The sequence below is a fragment of the Podarcis erhardii genome (genome assembly GCF_964252035.2).
Source record: "Podarcis erhardii genome assembly, chromosome: 3".
Taxonomy (NCBI): domain Eukaryota; kingdom Metazoa; phylum Chordata; class Lepidosauria; order Squamata; family Lacertidae; genus Podarcis; species Podarcis erhardii.
The window spans coordinates 93639508-93658660 of NC_138507.1; the positions used below are offsets into that span (position 1 = coordinate 93639508).

General features: G+C 39.7%; 1 protein-coding gene across 3 annotated transcripts in view; it reads left to right on the forward strand.

Annotated features, from left to right (window-relative positions):
* Window positions 1–18880, forward strand: part of SUSD4 (sushi domain containing 4) — a 72760-nt gene extending 53880 nt beyond the window's left edge. For 2 of the 3 annotated variants that reach the window (XM_081857812.1, XM_081857813.1), the window contains 4 exons: window positions 14222–14413; window positions 15295–15439; window positions 16402–16784; window positions 18155–18880. In XM_081857812.1, the coding sequence (XP_081713938.1) occupies window positions 14222–14413; window positions 15295–15439; window positions 16402–16784; window positions 18155–18183 (749 nt within the window). In that variant the 3' untranslated portion in view covers window positions 18184–18880. Of the gene's footprint in view, window positions 1–470; window positions 660–14221; window positions 14414–15294; window positions 15440–16401; window positions 16785–18154 lie in introns of all 3 variants that reach the window. The other variant, XM_081857811.1, reaches the window with a different exon arrangement.
* Window positions 18881–19153: the final 273 nt, after the last annotated feature.

Below are 19153 nucleotides of genomic sequence, written 5' to 3' on the forward strand. Positions count from 1 at the left end.
TTCAGACCCATTGCAACTAGTTGGAACTAGCCAATATTCCTTTCTTAACTGCATGCACCGATTACAATATATATAAGATGCTGAGTATCACACCTTTGAAGTGAACAAGCAATTGTTTGGATAAGTAGCGGTCTAAAAATGAAGGATTGCATGTGAAAAATAATAATTATTGAACTATAAACTGAAGGGGAGGGGCAGAATGTAGAAAAAGAGAAAATACTGCCATTTTTAATTAATCCTATGCTGATTTTGCAGACATTATATTATAATTTGCTACAGCTGTACACTAAACAATTAGGAGTAGTGATCTGGCACATTGCGGGGTGAATCTGAGAGTCGAATCAGATGAGCAGGAGTAACATTCGCTGTGGGGAGAGAAGGGAATATATATTTTAGCCTGATAGCTGTAATTGGGATGTTTAAAAAATAAGCGTCTCATAATAAGATACCTCCTTCTTCTTAATTTGCAGGTTGCCTGAGGCCATTGGTTCTTCCTCATAGTTATATTAACATATCTGAGTTCGAGTCCTCCTTCCCAATAGGAACTATGATATATTTTCAGTGCTTTCCTGGATATAAACTAGAGGGGACAGAGTTCCTTGAGTGCATGTATAACCTTATCTGGTCAGATAGCCCACCTAGGTGCCTTGATGTGGAAGGTAAAACATCTTATATCTTTTTAAAATATTTATTACTTGTCAGATAATATCTGGTATATTTTTTACTTCATTTAATGACTTTCCACTTCACCTTTCTCTAGACCCAAACTTAGATGTTCTATTCACACAATTAACTATTATGTGGAAGGTTTTTTTAAAAAATAAATTGCAGGTGTTGGGGTGGGGTATCCAAAAGTGGGCCCAGTCTGACATGGGAGGAAAAAAGCCCCTTAACCCTCTCCCTGCTGCTGCAGTGCCAATTCAGGTCACCCCCCCCCATGCCTTCTATTTGCAGCAGCGGGAGGCCCCATTAGCTAAAGTGGTGCTTCAGGTTAAGTACAGTTTCAGATTAAGAACGGACCTCCGGAACGAATTAAGTACTTAACCCGAGGTACCACTGTATTTTCATTCTGAAGTGGTACAATTCCAAGGGGACTGGACACCACTTGATTCTTCTGAATATGACTCCCGCCCCGGGTTAACTATCCTGAATGTATTTATTGTCTCTATTCCCCCCACCCTGCCCGCATTTGTTCTCACCTGTTTTTTTATCAAAATGTGTGCCCTCTCACATTCTTTGCAGTGCCTCATTGAAAACATGCCCATGAGAACAGGCTGCTTCTGCTTTTCCTCTGTCCTTCGGTCTTTCCACCAATTGGCATTTCTTGACAAGTCCAGCAAATATGAGTCCTTGTCTGAATAGTAATAACATTAATGTAGTTTATTCTGAGGTACAAACAAATGCCCTTAAAATACACTGGTTTTTTTGAAATTTAAATGTGAATGTATAAAAAAGAATGCTTCCATTTAAACTTTGCTGAGAATATGTCCTCCTTAGTCATGGCATCTGAAATAGTACTCCTGGTTTCCAGGATCATTTCTCAAGCCTATTCCAAGAATTTGTAGTGCATTATCTACTTCCTAACCTTCCAGTACATAGGCCAATGGGAGGGGTGTGTGTGTAGAGATTGCATATCACTTCCAATCATTCAACAATTTCATACATCTAAGTTTCTTCAAAACCCTGGATGAAACAGTATCTGATCCTGGTGAATCATTGCTGTTGGACCTATTGATTTGCTCTGAAACCTTTTTCTGCAGGAACTTCTATTAGTGATAGTGTTCAGCACAACTAACCAACTGAAAAGAATTGCCCTATGTAGGTGCTCACTTTTGTGTGAAGATGGAGGGATCATGTTCATTGGCACTGTGTTGAACTGTATCACCTTCAGTCCTATAGAATGAGCACGACAGTCTTACATTGTAATATTTTGGCAATATGTCTTCAGTGTTGCTTTTCCTTGGTTTGTTGTCCTTCAGTTGTCCAAAGCCCCCATTGATTCTCTCACATCTTTCCTTCCTCTTCTTTCATAACTGTATTTTATTGGTTTTCAGAGAGTTTACAAAAAGCAAACAGTATAAACAACTCTGGAGTTCTACAGATAATGATAATACTAGTAGTAAAAAAAACTTGTCTTAAACTTATGCATTGTCGAATAGAAAAATGAGTACCTGTGACTGATTTTCTGTGTCCCAGTTGACAAGCTTCGCCAAAAGATTTGAGCAAGCAGGGTGTGGAAATTAAAACTCTATTGATACTTCTTTCTAACTTAATACCCATGCAGTTTATTCTTGTTTGTGCACATAATACTAAGTTACAGTTTAGTGTGCTGTACAAACAACACAACTGTGAAATTTGTTCAGTGCCCCTGCTTGGCTTCTAAAAACGAATTGTGCGTCTGTGATAGAGGGGTGGGGTTGTTCTTTTCCTTTAGCCCCTGGCTCCAGAAATTACATTTGTTATTTCCTTGTTATGTTCCTAAATATGGACAGATGGGGGAAAGTTGCTTCCTGTGGTTAATGGTGAGAAGGGAGGATACAGGCAGCAGGTTTAAATTGGAAGATGGATCAATTAAGGTTTTAATAACCAGGAAGAATTGTCTATAAAGAATGGTTTGGCAGAGGAACAAATATTCATGTGAACATGTAGATTTTCAACACTGGAGGCTTTTAAAAAAGGATAATTAGATGATCTGTCAGGAATGATTTGGATATAATTGGTATTGCTGAAGGTCAGGAAATTGGTTTAGTTGGCCTTTACCGTGTCAATTTTTATCTTCATCTGTGCATTAACACTGGTGCAAATATTTATGGAATTACACCTGTATTGTATTGTTGCTTGTAGCTTGTATATACATACACAAATGTTCAGTATTAACAGATAAGTGCAAAGTATTTTGTATGTGGAATAAAAACACTAGAGATAAGAAGAATTTTCAAAATCTGCCTAGTTTATGTAGGATTCTTTCTTACTCTATAATAACATGTTTGCAAGGTTTGCGGTTTTCTTCTTTCGGAGACAGTTTTTCGCATTTCAACTGGTAATAAACCTAAATAAAATAATACTGTGTTAGTGTCGCATGAATAAAATGAAATTATATTATCAATCTTTGAAGGCTGTCATATCTGTGCATATAAACACCTGATTTGGTTGCCCCCCCATCCACTCCATTATGGCATCCTGGAAAGCATATTACTGCTGAAATAATAGAAGTGTTTTGAAATATGCCATACTGTAGTAAGTTTGCAAACACATTTTTTCCCCCATCTGTGGACATTGTAGGCTTGTGTAGGCAGGGGGCAGAGGCTGCAAAGTGACTCATTCCTGTTGCATATCCTTCTCCCCCTCCCCACCTCTCCATTGCTGAATGTTTATAATCTTGAAGCCATGCACACAATACAGTGCTAAGAGAACAAAATATTGGCTTGTTATCTGCGTCTCCTTTTTATGGCTTCTATTCCAGTTTGATAATAGGGTTGTCAAACTAAATCACTACTTTATTCCTACTGTCACCTGTGTGTTCTGTGTAGAAACCCCTTGGTACAGTTTCTAGTTAATCAAATCTCTAAGCATCTTTTTTTTTTTTTTAAGCTGCATTTTCTTCCCCAAAGTGTTGCAACATATATCTTTTGAAAAATCCATTTCTCCTCCTCCCTGGACTATCAAATTGTGCTAAAGGGTTAGGCAATAAGAGAGAAGAGCTGGTTACTCCCTGAGGCCTGCCTTTTAATATTGAACTTACATTTTACGTAAGGATAAGCATGCTTGCTTTTTGTCATGGAGGGAGAGCTGTATTACCGTTTTGTATCTTGGACCATATTGATTGATTGAGCACGAGGTCAGTGGATAAATCTCCTTTGCTTTATTCCCACTAAAGGTTTTGTACGTATTAGAACATGGGTAGGCAAACTAAGACCCAGGGCCCAGATCCAGTCCAATTGCCTTCTAAATCCAGCTCGCGGGCGGTCTAGGAATCAGCGTGTTTTTACATGAATAAAATGTGTCCTTTTATTTAAAATGCATCTCTAGGTTATTTGTGGGGCCTGCCTGGTGTTTTTACATGAGTAGAATTTGTACTTTTATTTAAAATGTATCTGTGGGTTATTTGTGGGGCATAGGAATTTGTTCATTCTTTTTTCAAAATATAGTCCGCCCCCCATAAGGTCTGAGGGACAGTGGACTGACCCTTCTTGAAAAAGTTTGCTGACCCCTGTATTAGAAGCTATACTGTCAGTCAAAGCTTCAAACTCAGCTAACACAGAGATTTAAAAGTCAATATTATGCCGTTTATAGTTACTTTTGAATGATACTCAGATTATTTCATTTTCCAGACTGCTGCTGCTGCTGTTACTACAGTGGTACCTTGGGTTAAGTACTTAATTCATTCCAGAGGTCCGTTCTTAACCTGAAACTATTCTCAACCTGAATCACCACTTTAGGTAATGGGGCCTCCTGCTGCCGCTGCTCCGCTAGAACATGATTTTTGTTCTCATCCTGAAGCAAAGTTCTTAACCTGAAGCACTATTTCTGGATTAGCGGAGTCTGTAACCTGAAGTGTATGTAACCCAAGATACCGCTGTACTTTATTTATTGCCTTATACTATGGGATCTGAAGGCAATTTATATCATAGAACAGAAAACATAAGAATTGGTTCAATTAAATAAAACAACAAACTAAAAGTGATCATATATAAATCCAAAGCAATTTTAAACCTCCAACTGCCATTACAGATATTTGTATAATTAGCATTTTTTAAAAAAAACAGCTATTAAAAGAGCCATCAGGCCATGTAACATAAAAATTAACAGTAGGTGGTGGTTGCCTGAATTTACTCAGTTTGGAGGTTATGATGGGGAGCGTGCCTGTCATGATCACCCACTTGGATAAATAATTGTTCTCAAGCTTCCCTGCACCAACCCCATTTTACAGCTTTCTCTGTAGTTTTAGGTGTGTGGTTTGGTTTTTAATTATATTAAATGTTGCAAATGCTAGCAGTAAATAAGGCACAAAATCTAGTCAGATTAGCCTTCTCCCAGTCAGAGGTTTGAGAGACTAATCTTGGTACTTTGAAATCTCTATGGAAAGCTGAAGGGGAAATGTCTACTGTCCTTATATAACTTGTCTGTCAACATTAGCAATAGATCCCCTAATAAACTTTGATGCGATATCTTTCCTTTCTATTTCCTTTCCCCTTCATGCCCATTCTTTGAGAGAAATAGTGAGCCCCATCTAAGTCTATATTTCAACAGGGTTTATGATTTTTCTCACATAAATGTTGACAACATTGCTGTAAAAGAATAGTTTAGTACTGTATCTTTTGCTGCAGGATGTTTGCTTATTTTTAGAAGATTGGATTAAGTTCCACTTTATTTGGTATTACTGGATAAATTACATTATTGTTGTTTCAATGCCTACACAGGAATCTGCATTTCTTCTAACTCCCAAAGCCTCAACATTTTGGACTACTCTGCTGCTTACAAAGCCCATGGACCTAGAGAAACATAGATACCTAATTAAACAAAGTTATATGGCACGGAAAATTATTGTTACATGCCACCCCAGTCTCCATAGCAGGGTGAGATTCCAGGGAGTCCAGGGGCTTCCTCAGAGTTATAAATGATGTCCTTTGGAAATTTCTGGGTCCAGAGGGTAAAAGGTCTGTCACCCACAAATTCACAACAGTATACAAGTATAGCAACAAGTCTCTCTCTCTCTCTCTCTCTCTCTCTCTCTCTCTCTCTCTCTCTCTTTGTGTGTGTGTGTAGGGAGTACTGACATCACATTTAGACTTGGTAGAGATTACTGAATCTGCCTTATTCATCTTATTTATTCAGCTCACACACAACCAGTACAGACTCTTATACCTCTATACAGTTGGTTAGTACTTCGTCAAATAACAGAAAAGACCATGGCAGTAGTTTAGATTTTGCTACTGTTCTTATGTTTGTGCTAGAGGTAACTAAATATGGCAATGCAGTCATATCAATTCTTTAATTAGGGATGTTGTATTTCTTAGGACAGTCTGTGGAATAATATCACTCTCCCACTCAGAGCATCAGTCTCACATGCAAGGATATTCCAACTTGCCTTGGCTCACCTGAATGAGTATTCAGATGCAAATCTTGTACCCAGGTTGCTTGGAATATAAATTGAGATTTATTTATTTTTAATAAATATTTATTAAAGTTTTTAAATATAAATGCACAAATAATAAACAATCTTACTTCTGTCACAAACATAATTTCATCACTTCTTTGGACTCCCTCGCGTCTCCCGCTCCCATTTACATCGTTAAAAGTTTTTTCCAAACATATTATCAACTTGTTTACAATCTCGTGTCCACTCATTCAAATATAATCTAGCACTTCTTCCAAAAAATTTTATATTTTCTTTAGTCTCACTTATCATCAAATTTAAATCTAATTTAGTGGTGGCCAATTTTTTATAATCTAGCATCCTTCTTAACATTCAACCAAATTACAATGTTTTTGTAGATACATCTTGAATTTCTTCCAGTCTTCCTCCATCTTCTCTTCTCCCAGAACACGGATTCTGCCAGTCATCTCGGCCAGTTGCATATAGTCCATCAGCTGCATCTGCCACTCTTCCAGTGTGGGTAGATCTTGAGTTTTCCAGTTTTTTGCGATGAGTATCCTTGCTGCCGTTGTTGCATACATAAAGAATGTTCGGTCCTTCTTTAACACCTTCTGGCCGACAATACCCAGAAGGAAGGCCTCTGGTTTCTTAGTGAAGGTATACTTAAATACCTTTTTCAGCTCATTATATATCATTTCCCAGAAGACCTTCACCTTAGGGCATGTCCACCAGAGGTGAAAGAATGTTCCTTCATTTTCTTTACATTTCCAACATTTATTATCAGACGAATGGTATATTTTGGCAAGTTTAACTGGGGTCATGTACCATCTATATATCATTTTCATTACATTTTCCTTCAGAGCATTACATGCGGTGAAGTTCAGCCCAGTGGTCCACAACCTTTCCCAGTCCTCAAACATAATGTTATGCCCAATGTCTTGTGCCCACTTTATCATAGCCGATTTAACCATTTCGTCTTGTGTATTCCATTTTAACAGCAAGTTATACATTCTAGATAGTACCTTAGTCTTTGGTTCTAACAATTCTGTTTCTAACTTCGATTTCTCCACCTGGAACCCTAACTTTTTGTCATTTTTAAAAACTTCTTTAATCTGAGCATAGTGTAACCAGTCTCGCACCTTATCCTTCATTTTCTCCAAACTCTGCAATTTCCAATTGTCTCCATCTTTTTCTAATATTTCCCAATATTTTGGCCATTTGGCCTCCATATTGGGTCTTTTTCGGGCCTTAGCTTCCAGAGGTGAAAGCCACCTTGGAGTTTTATTTTCCAATAAGTCTTTATATTTTGTCCAGACGTTAAACACTGCTTTCCTGACAATATGGTTCTTAAAGGCCTTATTGATCTTAACTTTGTCATACCATAAGTATGCATGCCAACCAAAAGCATTGTTAAAACCTTCCAGGTCCAGTACGTCAGTGTCTTCGAGAAGTAGCCAGTCTTTTAGCCAGCAGAAAGCTGCGGCTTCATAGTATAAATTGAGATTTTAAACTGAGATTCCCATTTCATGGCTCTGGTAGCACTTTTTAATACAGAGATGTACAATTTTTTTTTAATTGTTCTGCTTTATTTCTTAATGAATAACAGGAATGGAACTGTAAACTTGATAAACCAGAATGAAGAATAAAATTCTGTATTAACTGCTGGATGCATCTGTCAGGAAGGCAAGATTCCCTCTGTTTGGGATAATAGGTTAGGCAGGACTTATTTTGAAAAGCATTCTATAATTTCCAGAGTATTTTGAATAGCAGTTTTCCAGTGCATTGTAATACAGCAGCTAATCTGGATTTGAGAGGAATGTAATGCCTTTTTATTCAAAGGCTCTAAAGCATTTTTGAAGGGTGATAAACCTCACGAAAGGAAGCAAAGGTTTAAGCAGCAAGGGCTACTGTGCATTTCCTCGGCTAATAAAATAGATTATCTGGTTGGTTCTAAACCCATGCAGGCGGATCTCTTGCCGAACTTGAATTGCTTTTTCTGCTGCCATCTGCTTCTTTTGTACAGTGGAAAGATGCTTTTGGATCACAATGCCTGGTAAAATCAGAATGAAGACCAAAAGTGGCCCATTATCTCCTAGATACCTTCTCAAGAAGACAAAAAATATACATCCCTTTTTAATGGGTAATAGATTAGGCAAGTACCCTACAGTCTGTGAGACAGTAATATCAGTGGTGGTTTTTTCATAAGAACAACAAGGGCACTAGCTCACCAGCAGCAGTCAGTCTCCCGCTTCCCTCCAGAGGAGGGGTCAGCAACCTTTTTCAGCCATGGGCCGGTCCACCATCCCTCAGACCATGTGGTGGGCCGGACTATATTTTTTTGGGGGAAATGAACGAATTCCTATGCCCCACAAATGACCCAGAGATGCATTTTAAATAAAAGCATACATTCTACTCATGTAAAAACATGCTGATTCCTGGACCCTCCGTGGGCCAGATTGAGAAGGCAATTAGGTTGCCTACCCCTGCTCCAGAGCTTAAACTCTCCCCTTCTTCCATGTCATGATCACTCTCTGCATGTCTTTCTGCTTTCTGTTGCTTGACCTGGCACTGCCCCAGTACTCTCTAGGGAAAGGGAAGGATGTACTGAATTTCAGAAAAAATAGTGTTGTGATTCTTTCCTTGACGCTGGAAACACCTAGCCAGTCAGGATGACACAGTTATTTCCTTCCCACAACAGATCCACAGGAAGCTCTTCAAAAATATATCCACCTATCTTATTCTGATTGTGGCCTAGGACCGTTCTTAACCTGAAACTGTTCTTAACCTGAAGCACCACTTTAGCTAATGGGACCTCCTCCTGCTGCCGCGCCGCCGGAACACGATTTCTGTTCTCATCCTGAAGCAAAGTTCTTAACCTGAGGTACTATTTCTGGGTTAGTGGAGTCTGTAACCTGAAGCGTATGTAACCCGAGGTTGTTGTTGTTGTTTAGTCGTGTCCGACTCTTCGTGACCCCCTGGACCAGAGCACGCCAGGCACTCCTGTCTTCCACTGCCTCCCGCAGTTTGGTCAGACTCATGTTTGTAGCTTCAAGTACACTGTCCAACCATCTCGTCCTCTGTCGTCCTCTTCTCCTTGTGCCCTCCATCTTTCCCAGCATCAGGGTCTTTTCCAGGGAGTCTTCTCTTCTCATGAGGTGGCCAAAGTCTTGGAGTCTCAGCTTCAGGATCTGTCCTTCCAGTGAGCACTCAGGGCTGATTTCCTTCTTGCAGTCCATGGGGCTCTCAAGAGTCTCCTCCAGCACCAGAATTCAAAAGCATCAATTCTTCGGCGATCAGCCTTCTTTATGGTCCAGCTCTCACTTCCATACATCACTACTGGGAAAACCATGGCTTTAACTATATGGACCTTTGTTGGTAAACCGGAGGTACCACTGTATAATAATAAACGCTACTAATGAGCTCAGGGTTTTTGCAGGTTATGTAGCCAAAACAGGGCTAGGTTTGTAGAAGTTGAAAAATGCTTATGAATACAGCCTAAGGGGCAGCCCCCTCCCCCTGCTGCAAAAAAACAACAACAAACAAACCTCAGCCCAATGGAGGATTCACTCCCCAAGGAAGCAGTGATGGCCACAAACTTAGATGGCTTAAAAGGCTCAGACCAACTCATGGAAGATAGCTATATTCTATCTCCACTGGGAATCATGAGAGGGCTTACCGCTGTGGCAACAGGATGCTGGTCTAGAAGGACCATTGGCCCAATCCAGTAGGCTCATCTTGCATTCTTGTGACTGAGCATGCTCAGTGTCAGGGTGAATCAGAAGACTCAAGTGAGGGTGGAAATAAGTATTATGAAAGAAAGCATAGCTGACTAGAGCTCTGGGCAGAAGCACTCTGCACAGCAGGGCCCACTTCATTTGGTTAGGCTAGAAGTTTTGTAATGCACAGGACTATCTCAAAGGCATCGCCTAACTGGCTCTTTCTATTCTGAATTAATAGTCTGCAAAAGATTGGTCTTAACGCTAATAATGTTGAATGAAGCAGTAATGTTTTTAGTGGCTTTGACAGATGATGACTTCTTTTGAAAAGGCCTGTGCGAGCCTGCAGGTTATCAATTAAAATATCAGTATCTCAGTTTGTGAGCTTACCGTAAATATAACAATGCGTCTCTTAGTGCACACACAGATTTTTTGGAAAGCAAGAGACTGAATTTGCCTGCATTAGCATAAAATTAATTACTTAGTGAATGGAAAGCCTTTATTCCCATGGGTGTAACTACAATAAGAACAAAGTACAATTTGAATCAAGGATAACTTGGTTATTTTCAAACCTGCTCCATTATTCTTTCATCTGTGGTCCTTACTTGGGGGGGGGGGAGAGCAGCAGGCAAGAGGTTGTTGTTGTTTTTTATAATAATAATAATAATAATAATAATAATAATAATAATAATAATAGAGAAATAGCATTTGCCTTACCTGTTTAAAATGTATATATTTTTATTTGTGTCTGTTTCCAATGCATTCTAGGTCCAAAATACACACCTATCCTCTTTTCTCCAAAAGATAACAACACGCTAGCTAACATAATTGTTGCTTTTCATTACCACAGATAGAGAGTATTGTTCTTTCCACTCTAGTGTGTGCCTTGACTCTCCTCTTGTAGTCTTCTGAAGACATTTGGCTTTACAGTTGATCTGTGCTAGTAGGACTTCATTGGGAGGTGATTGTGGGAGCTCATCCCTGCACACTGCTGTTCTATAATCAAATATCTAGAAATGGTAATTCCTAATAGACAAACGAGCCCGTGTGGCATTGTTCATTTTACTTCCACTCTATTGTTTTTGGTTCCTTAATATTGTTGTTGTTTTTTTAAGTTGTTGTGTTTTTTTTTTGAAAAAGATTTTCTTGTGTTACAAAACAAAAAAATAAGGAAAAGTATGTTTAGTGTCTTCACTTTCAGTTCATGGAGTCTTTTTCGCAGTTTGGGTAATGCATTGGGCCTTTCTGAATGTCAGAAGAGGCAGCAGGTGGCATTGCTGCAGGCTTGAAATTTTGCTTCTTTAAAGTAGTTAATCTCTCTGGTGGAAAATCTTTTCATGTTGCTTGGCGTTGGATCACTGCTCTGTATTGACACATCTCTGACAGCCTGTTATCTATGCCAGACCCTTGCAAATCAACACTATTGCAAAGATGTTTAGATAGAGAAGCAGAGAAGTGGCTAGGGACAGCAGGTAATAGAGTGTCCCCTAATCAGCTAAGATTATTCTTGTCAGAGAGGTTTGCTTGTTGAGAGAGCTTATCAGCAGTTTCTTTCCCTTGGTTCCTTCCCATTTAGAGCCGTTGTTTTAAGCCAAACAAGGAAAGCGTTTCAGACCTTCCTAATGAATCATCTTGCATTCCCTTAGGTTGAGTCCAGCTTGGAAAAGATGTAGAATATTGCTTTCTGTGTGAATTATGTGCTCTAGTTTCCAGATATTATAATTTATAAAGCTTTGCCTAGTGAAAATGCAAACAAAGCCATGTCTCCAGGGCATGCAGAATAGAAAGTGTTGCACATTACATTCAGGCTCTTCTGAAGGTTCGTTTAATGTCTTGTTGTGCTTTTTTGGGTAGGTGGGGTAGGGAATTACTTTTGAAATACATTATTCATGTAAGTAGATGCATAGGGAGAAGTTACTGAATTGTGATTTCTGTGGGAAATCTACTGTTGTGAATTGATGCGTGCATTATTTATATCTATGCAGTAGGTCTTTACTGCATAATAGAGGCATGAAATCCAAACACAGCAGCCGTTGGAAGGAAACAGTGAACAAATTTGCTCTTTCCTGGAAAGGAGCCGAGCCTGACCCTTTTTAGGTAACCCAAATCTATCTCCAGTGCACTAGGCACCTGCTGCTGTTTAATAATAAATTAATATTCTGCAGGTTCAGCTATTGAAATGAAAATGCTGGTAGCAGGAATTCAGCATGCAGAGCTTGTGACACAAAGGGGGTTGTTCTGTTAACTATTTTGGCTTGAGGTAGTGGATTTGCTTTCTAGTCTCTAAAGATCCATTACACAAATGATGCTAAGCCCCCCCCCCAAAAAAGGTTCTTTTGAGTCTGTGTATATGGTTAATGAGGGACACGGGTGGCGCTGTTAATGAGGGACGCAGGTGGCGCTGTGGGTAAAACCTCAGCGCCTAGAACTTGCTGATCGCATGGACGGCGGTTCGAATCCCCGCGGCGGGGGGCGCTCCCGTCGTTCGGTCCCAGCACCTGCCAACCTAGCAGTTCGAAAGCACTCCTGGGTGCAAGTAGATAAATAGGGACCGCTTACCAGCGGGAAGGTAAACAGCGTTTCCGTGTGCTGCGCTGGCTCGCCAGATGCAGCTTGTCACGCTGGCCACGTGACCCGGAAGTGTCTGCGGACAGCGCTGGCTCCTGGCCTATAGAGTGAGATGAGCGGACAACCCTAGAGTCTGTCAAGACTGGCCCGTACGGGCAGGGGTACCTTTACCTTTTACCTATATGGTTAATGCAGCATATAACATTGGCAACAGGTGATTCTTAAATTGTAAAAGGAAAGGCACCAGGGCTGAATTCAGCCCATTAGTTTTATCCTCTTGCCTGGAAGCCCTAATCTAAGTGAGAGTGGTTGTGGTTACCTTTTATTTAGCAATGAGTAAATGGAGAGTTTCTGGAGTCTGTGTGGATATGGTATGGAGCTAAATTATCCAGTGCTTTCTAAACAGCTGCAAAACTGCTCCTAATGTTGCATGTACAACTATATTTAGTAAAAATACTATGAATTCAAATAACTGTATCTGTAAAATAGGAATGCCAGTTACCTGCCTTACTTGATGTATTAGTGAATGTTTATATAATACTCTGCACACCAAAATGCCAATTTAGACACCTGTTGCTTGCTTCTTTTCTTTGTAAAACAACCTTCATAAAATAAATGAAATGCTAATGTATTGGAGCAATGTGTAAATGGTGATGCATTGATGGCCATCCCTTCACATTTAATTGTGGTGAAATATAAAACTGTTGATGTTTCTTTTCATATGTACCTTTTTGGTCAGTCCTTAACATCTGTTGCAGGTGTATAGTACAATTCATTGAAAGTTAGGTTTCCTTAACAAATCAGAAATCAGTGGGATGAGTATTTTGCTGTGCACTTCATCGATTTCGTCAATTTCAATGAGCTTTACATATGCCTACCTTGTGCTGGATAGCACTCAGCATTCATCCCCTCCTGGTGGTATTAGGAAGTGCTTCTGTATTTTGAACTTTTCTTTCTTTATGAGGTTCCAAGGAAGCATTTAATGTTTGGTGTATGTATATCTGCACCACAGACAAATAGCAAGTTCAAGTACGGATAGAAACATTTATCGAAACCAATAAACTAATTGAACTACTATTCCCCTTCCTCCACCTGAAATAATTATTTGTGTACTTGTAGCTTTCTGTAGTCTTTAAGAGCTGGAGGTGATAAACCTCTGTTGCCTGAACTACTTTAGAGATGTCAAGGCTGAATGCCTAGGTAGTCCTATTCTATTAAAAAAAAAACACCCTCATTTTATTTACTTACTTATTTATGAAAATATTTATAGACTGCCCACTCATATAAATTTTCAAGCTTGTGCCAAATCATATACATAGGTGCAATAAAGCACAAGATACCACAAAACCATTTCAAAATAATCACTATAATGACTGGGAGAATAGAGGTAGAAATTGCTCTGTAGTCTGCTGGGTTGTGTCTTGTTAATTTTATTGCCTTGGTATGAAAATTATAATTGCCAATGCACAGGGCTCAGGCCTGTAGTTTGCTAATATATTGGTTTGTAAATGGCATAAATAAAGGGATGTGCACAAGCTTGTTTGTGTATTGAGATTGCATGCAATCAGATGTCAAGGAAATAAGCAACTATCTTAATTTTAAAAGACATCTGAAGGCAGCCCTGTTTAGGGAAGTTTTTAATGTTTAATGCTGTACTGTGTTTTTAATATTCGGTTGGGAGCTGTCCAGAGTGGCTGGGGAAACACAGCCAGATGGGCGGGGTATAAATTCTGATTCTGATTATCATCCAACATTGCATTCAGTTTATATTTATTGATGTCGGTCATGCAATGTTATACCTCACTCATCCTCACATATGTTTGGTCTTTTTGTGTCCAAGTTTGTCCACTACCTCCTATGGTGACTCATGGAGATTACATTTGCCACCCGCGGCCTTGCGAGCATTACAACCATGGGACTGTGGTTGAGTTCTATTGTGATCCTGGCTACACTCTCACCAATGATTACAAATATATCACCTGCCAGTATGGAGAATGGTTTCCGTCATATCAAGTATACTGTGTCAAAACAGGTAATAAACAACAACTTGAGAACCTGACCTGTACATGAAAGTTTAGACCAGGGTAGTCAACCTTTTTATACCTACCGCCCACTAATGCATCTTTCTTGATTGTAAAATTTCCTTACCTCCCACCAGTGCTCGATGGAAGGAGGATTCAGCTTGTGCTGTAGAACCTCCTACCGCCCACCTAGAATCCTGAAACGCCCACTAGTGGGCAGTAGGGACCAGGTTGATAACCCCTGGTTTAGACAGTAAACATTCAGGCAAATAGAAGTGGAAAGGTGGGGTCCCCTATTTAACAGTGCGCAATCTTACCAATGTAACATTTATTTTGGCTTTGGTTCTTGTTATGTTGATGTGTTTATATGCAGATAATTTTTAAAGGACATATTATATATACACAGTACTCCAGGTGTGGTCTGACCAAGGCAGAATAGAACACAACTATTACTTCCCTTGATTGGCACACTATACTTCTATTGATGCAACCCAGATTAGCATTGCCTTTGTTGTTTTTTTGCTCTTGCATCACACTGTTGACTCATGTTAAGCTGGTGATATACTAAGACCCCTAGACCCTTTTCACATGTTCCACTGGCAATCCAAGTGTCCCCCATCTTATATGGGCTGGTTCTTCCTGCCTGAATGTAGAACCTGACATTTATCACTATTGAAATTCATTTTGTTAGTTTGGGCCCAGTTCTCCAATCTCTTAAGGTCATACTGAATCCCTATTCTGTTTTCTGAGGCATTAGTTACCCCTCCCAGTTTTGTGTCATCTGCATGATTGTAAAGTATTTGGGCCCTGATCCTTTATGGCTCTAATGAAAAGTAAGTATTAAACCATTATTACCTAACATGACACTTCTTCATTATCGTTTGTGCCACAGAACAAACTTGGCCAAACACACAGGAAACTCTCCTGACAACATGGAAGATTGTGGCATTCACTGCTACCAGTGTTCTTCTGGTGCTTCTGTTAGTTATCCTTGCCAGAATGTTCCAGACCAAATTTAAGGCACGCTTTCTTCCAAGGTTAGTAACGCTTTTCTCTTATGTTCTCCTCCTTCCCCTTCTCCCAGTAGTTGGCAGTGTGGTACTGTATTTAATCCTTACTTGATTTTACTGCACTATATTCTTTTTTAATAAATATTGCGAACCACTCTCTTATATGTATCATCAAGGGTGGTAAACGAAAGCCCTGAATGAACAAGCAAATCAATAATGTCCTTTCAACCCTCTTATCTTAAACTAGGGTGGCTGCCAGCGGTGGCTCCCTGTTTGTGGAATGCTCTCCCCAGGGAAATTCTCCTGGCACCATCATTATGTATCTGTAGGCAAAAACCTTCATCTATAACCAGGCCTTTGGCCTTTAACTATCTGTGACCTTTTAGAAGTGGGTGGGATGTTTTTAAAGTATTTCTCTTTCCTCTTGGTTTTAATGTATTCATGTGGGATTTGTTGTCTATTTGTTTAGTTGCAGGTCGCTTTGGGTTGCCCTGGGCAAAATAAAGCAACTGACAAATTTAATAAAAGTAAATAAAGTTGCTATTCGCAATTGATGTGTCCGTCGCCTTAATGCGCAATACAGATGCAGTATGCCATGAAAGTTAGCTGAGATTTTCTCACTGCCAACCTTGGATTTCCCAGCCTAACTTGTGATTCTGGGAATCTTAATGTAGGCTGATGTTCACAGTGTGGAATGAGGAATAAGAGAGTTCCTTATCTTTGCCACCCAGCTGCTTGCTTTCCTTCTCCCACCTCTTCCCCGGTTTGCTGGAGCTATTTAGCTTATTGTGACAAATTGCACATGGCTATCGGTCTGAACAGATACCTGGGCATATTTGAAGTAAATATTAATGATGCATTGCCTCGATTTCAGGTTATTAAAAACTTTCTAAGTGGCAAACCTCATATGTTGCTGGAAGATGATATTCTGCCATTCACACTCTCTCACACACACACTCACGCACACTCTTTCTCTCCTTCCAATGTAGAGGAGCTCAGGAGAATTGCAGCAGTGGCCCTGACTTCGTGGTGGTGGATGGTGTTCCTGTGATGCTACCTTCCTACGATGAAGCTGTGAGCAGTGGATTGAATGCCTTGGCACCTGGATGTGTGTCCCCTGCTGGACAGGGGTATGTTTTACAGGCTGATGATCAGAACCCTCCAGCTTATCCGGGGCCAGATGACTTGGGCAGGTTGCCAGCGGAATTTGATACCTGTGACAGCATTTCAGGCTCTTCGGAACTTCTTCAAAGTTTGTACACATCTTCTGTGTGTCAAGTGGGAGCACATCCTATCTCAGAGAGAACTGATGCTATCAATAGCACCACCGGGGAAGTAGCATCAACCAGCCCAAGCATTGACATTGCAGATGGTAATTTTGATTTTTGAACATTATGTGAGCTTGTTTTAGTGTCAGAGGTTTTTCCCCCCATATGAAGAAGCCATGAGATTGTGCTTTGGAGAAGGAACCTATCTGCATATTGGGTCTTTCTTTCTGTTCCAGCCTATGTCTCTTTTGCTTCTGACTTTTTTAAAAAAAAAAAACCACAACAACAGCAGCAGCAAATTCTTTACAACTCAAAGTTTCACCACCACCTTGCATCAGATTCTACCAAGGATTTGTGCCTAAAAATTCCTTTTTGGCAGGAGAGGGTTAACGCGTCCCCCACTGCAAACGACTGAACATTTGCTGGAGGTCAGCTTAGCTAGTTTTCTTGGGTACATGGCACATCTTTAAAAACATGTGGAGTTATAGTCTGGGCCTGGAGTATGAGAGTAGCCCAAAATGCCCTGTTTCATCAGCCTATGCCCTAGTTCTTTTTTTCTTGGTGTTTCTTTCTTTTTTTTTATAGTAATGAGCGCACACACTACATTACAGTAAAATTCAACATGGTATCTACCTAGTCTTTTGTTACTCTGTCTGAAAGACCAATCCAATTACCTTGTTGTAATATTGATTTTTCTCAACATCCAGCTGTGTATTTCAATGAGCTATGTATAGTTTACTGTGGTTTGTGTAATGCTCAAAGTCAGAGTCAGTGGCAAACTGGTGTTAGCGGCTGATTTTCATGGTCACCTACTCTAATGAAGACATACGCTAAGTCATCTTTTATGCTGAGAGCAAATAATAGTAGTAATGATAATAATTTCATTATTTATACCTCGCCCATCTGGCTGGGTTTCCCCAGCTAGTAAGATCACGCTTAGGATCCAACATTATTGAATAGGTTCCACGGCCAATGTGATTTTTGGCCATCTTTAAAATTTGGCTTGCCGAAGGTTTCATGGCCTCTTATTCCTCTGCATGTTGAACTGTTTCATGAAACATACTAATTAAATGACTCCAAATTAGTCATGAATGTGTGCCAGGCTTCAAGCACACAAGCTGAACGGGGGAGGGTGGGCGGGAATTGAATCTTCATTTAATTCTCATTCTGAAAACTAGCCTGGCCTAAGAAAGAATAATCAGAGGACTACTTCACTGCACAGCCACCTGCAAAGTGCTTTGAACAATTAGTCTGATTTGTATGCAGCCATGTAGCATACTTTGTAATTGCACCAGGTCGCTATGTAGTAAAGTAAAAGGAAAAAAATGGGTTGTCTGGCTCCATGCATAAAGTGCCTTAACCTCTTAGCAACAGCGGCCCTGTTAATGGCATGTTATAGCAAAATAACATTTCAGGTCCTCCCTTCACAGAGTTCACTATTAAAACCCAATTAACTCTTTCTTTTATTTTCTAGAAATTCCATTGATGGATGAAGACCCTTAATCTGCACAAATCTTGATCATTACCTGCTCACACCTCTTGGGGGGGGGGCGTAAAAGAATCATGCACATATGTATACAAACATACCTATATATCTATATAAATCTCTATATAAAGACTGACTAAATATCGGGGGAGGGCATTTTCGGTTTTTATAAATCTTCCACATTATGATGTCACCAGATTTTTTTGTGCACATATCTTAATCAACTTTGGGGGTTGAGAGCATCAGCTATTCAACGGCAGCTTTACAAAAATGAATCCTGAGGATTTGATGAGACTAGTCACTGCAAAAGAACTATAGATTTATGGAATAGTGATGAGTGTATCTGCATCGCAGGAAGTCTTAACTGCTCTTTAGAAACACCAGTGAAAGTGGTTTGTGGCACAGGTACAAACTGCCTAAAGAAAGCATGTCAGATGATGTAAATTTTGCTTTATTGAAGCTGCTAAATATTTATGATGGACCACAATTTACAAAGGAATCCTAATTTATGGGGTGCGGGGAAATAAACAGTGTTGAAATTAAAATTGGGAAAAGGTCATTCCTGAATGGTCTGTTTTAACCATGCTTGTAGAGAGAAACTCTTGTGGTGATGTCATTTAAAGAGGCGGCTGCAGCAACAAAGCACCTGAGTTCAAGAAAGAACTTATTCTGGGTAAACGTATAATAAAAGGAAAGAAGAGGCTTGAGTCATGATCTAAAGGTTTTGTTTTTTGTTTTTAAAAAAAGATCTAAAATAGAAGTATTTATGAAACATCATCACAATTGCATTTCATTTGACTTGTTTTTTCTCATGAATGTTCCAAGTTCTAAACAAAAGTAGCAAAGCTACGCTTAGGCAAATGTTGAAATAGTAGTGTCTCACACCCATATTTAATGAGGCCACTGAGAAACAAGAGGAAGGCAATGGTATTGGTTGAACCCCAACTCAAAGAGGAAGTCTCTGCTTAAATAGGTCAGTGAGGAATG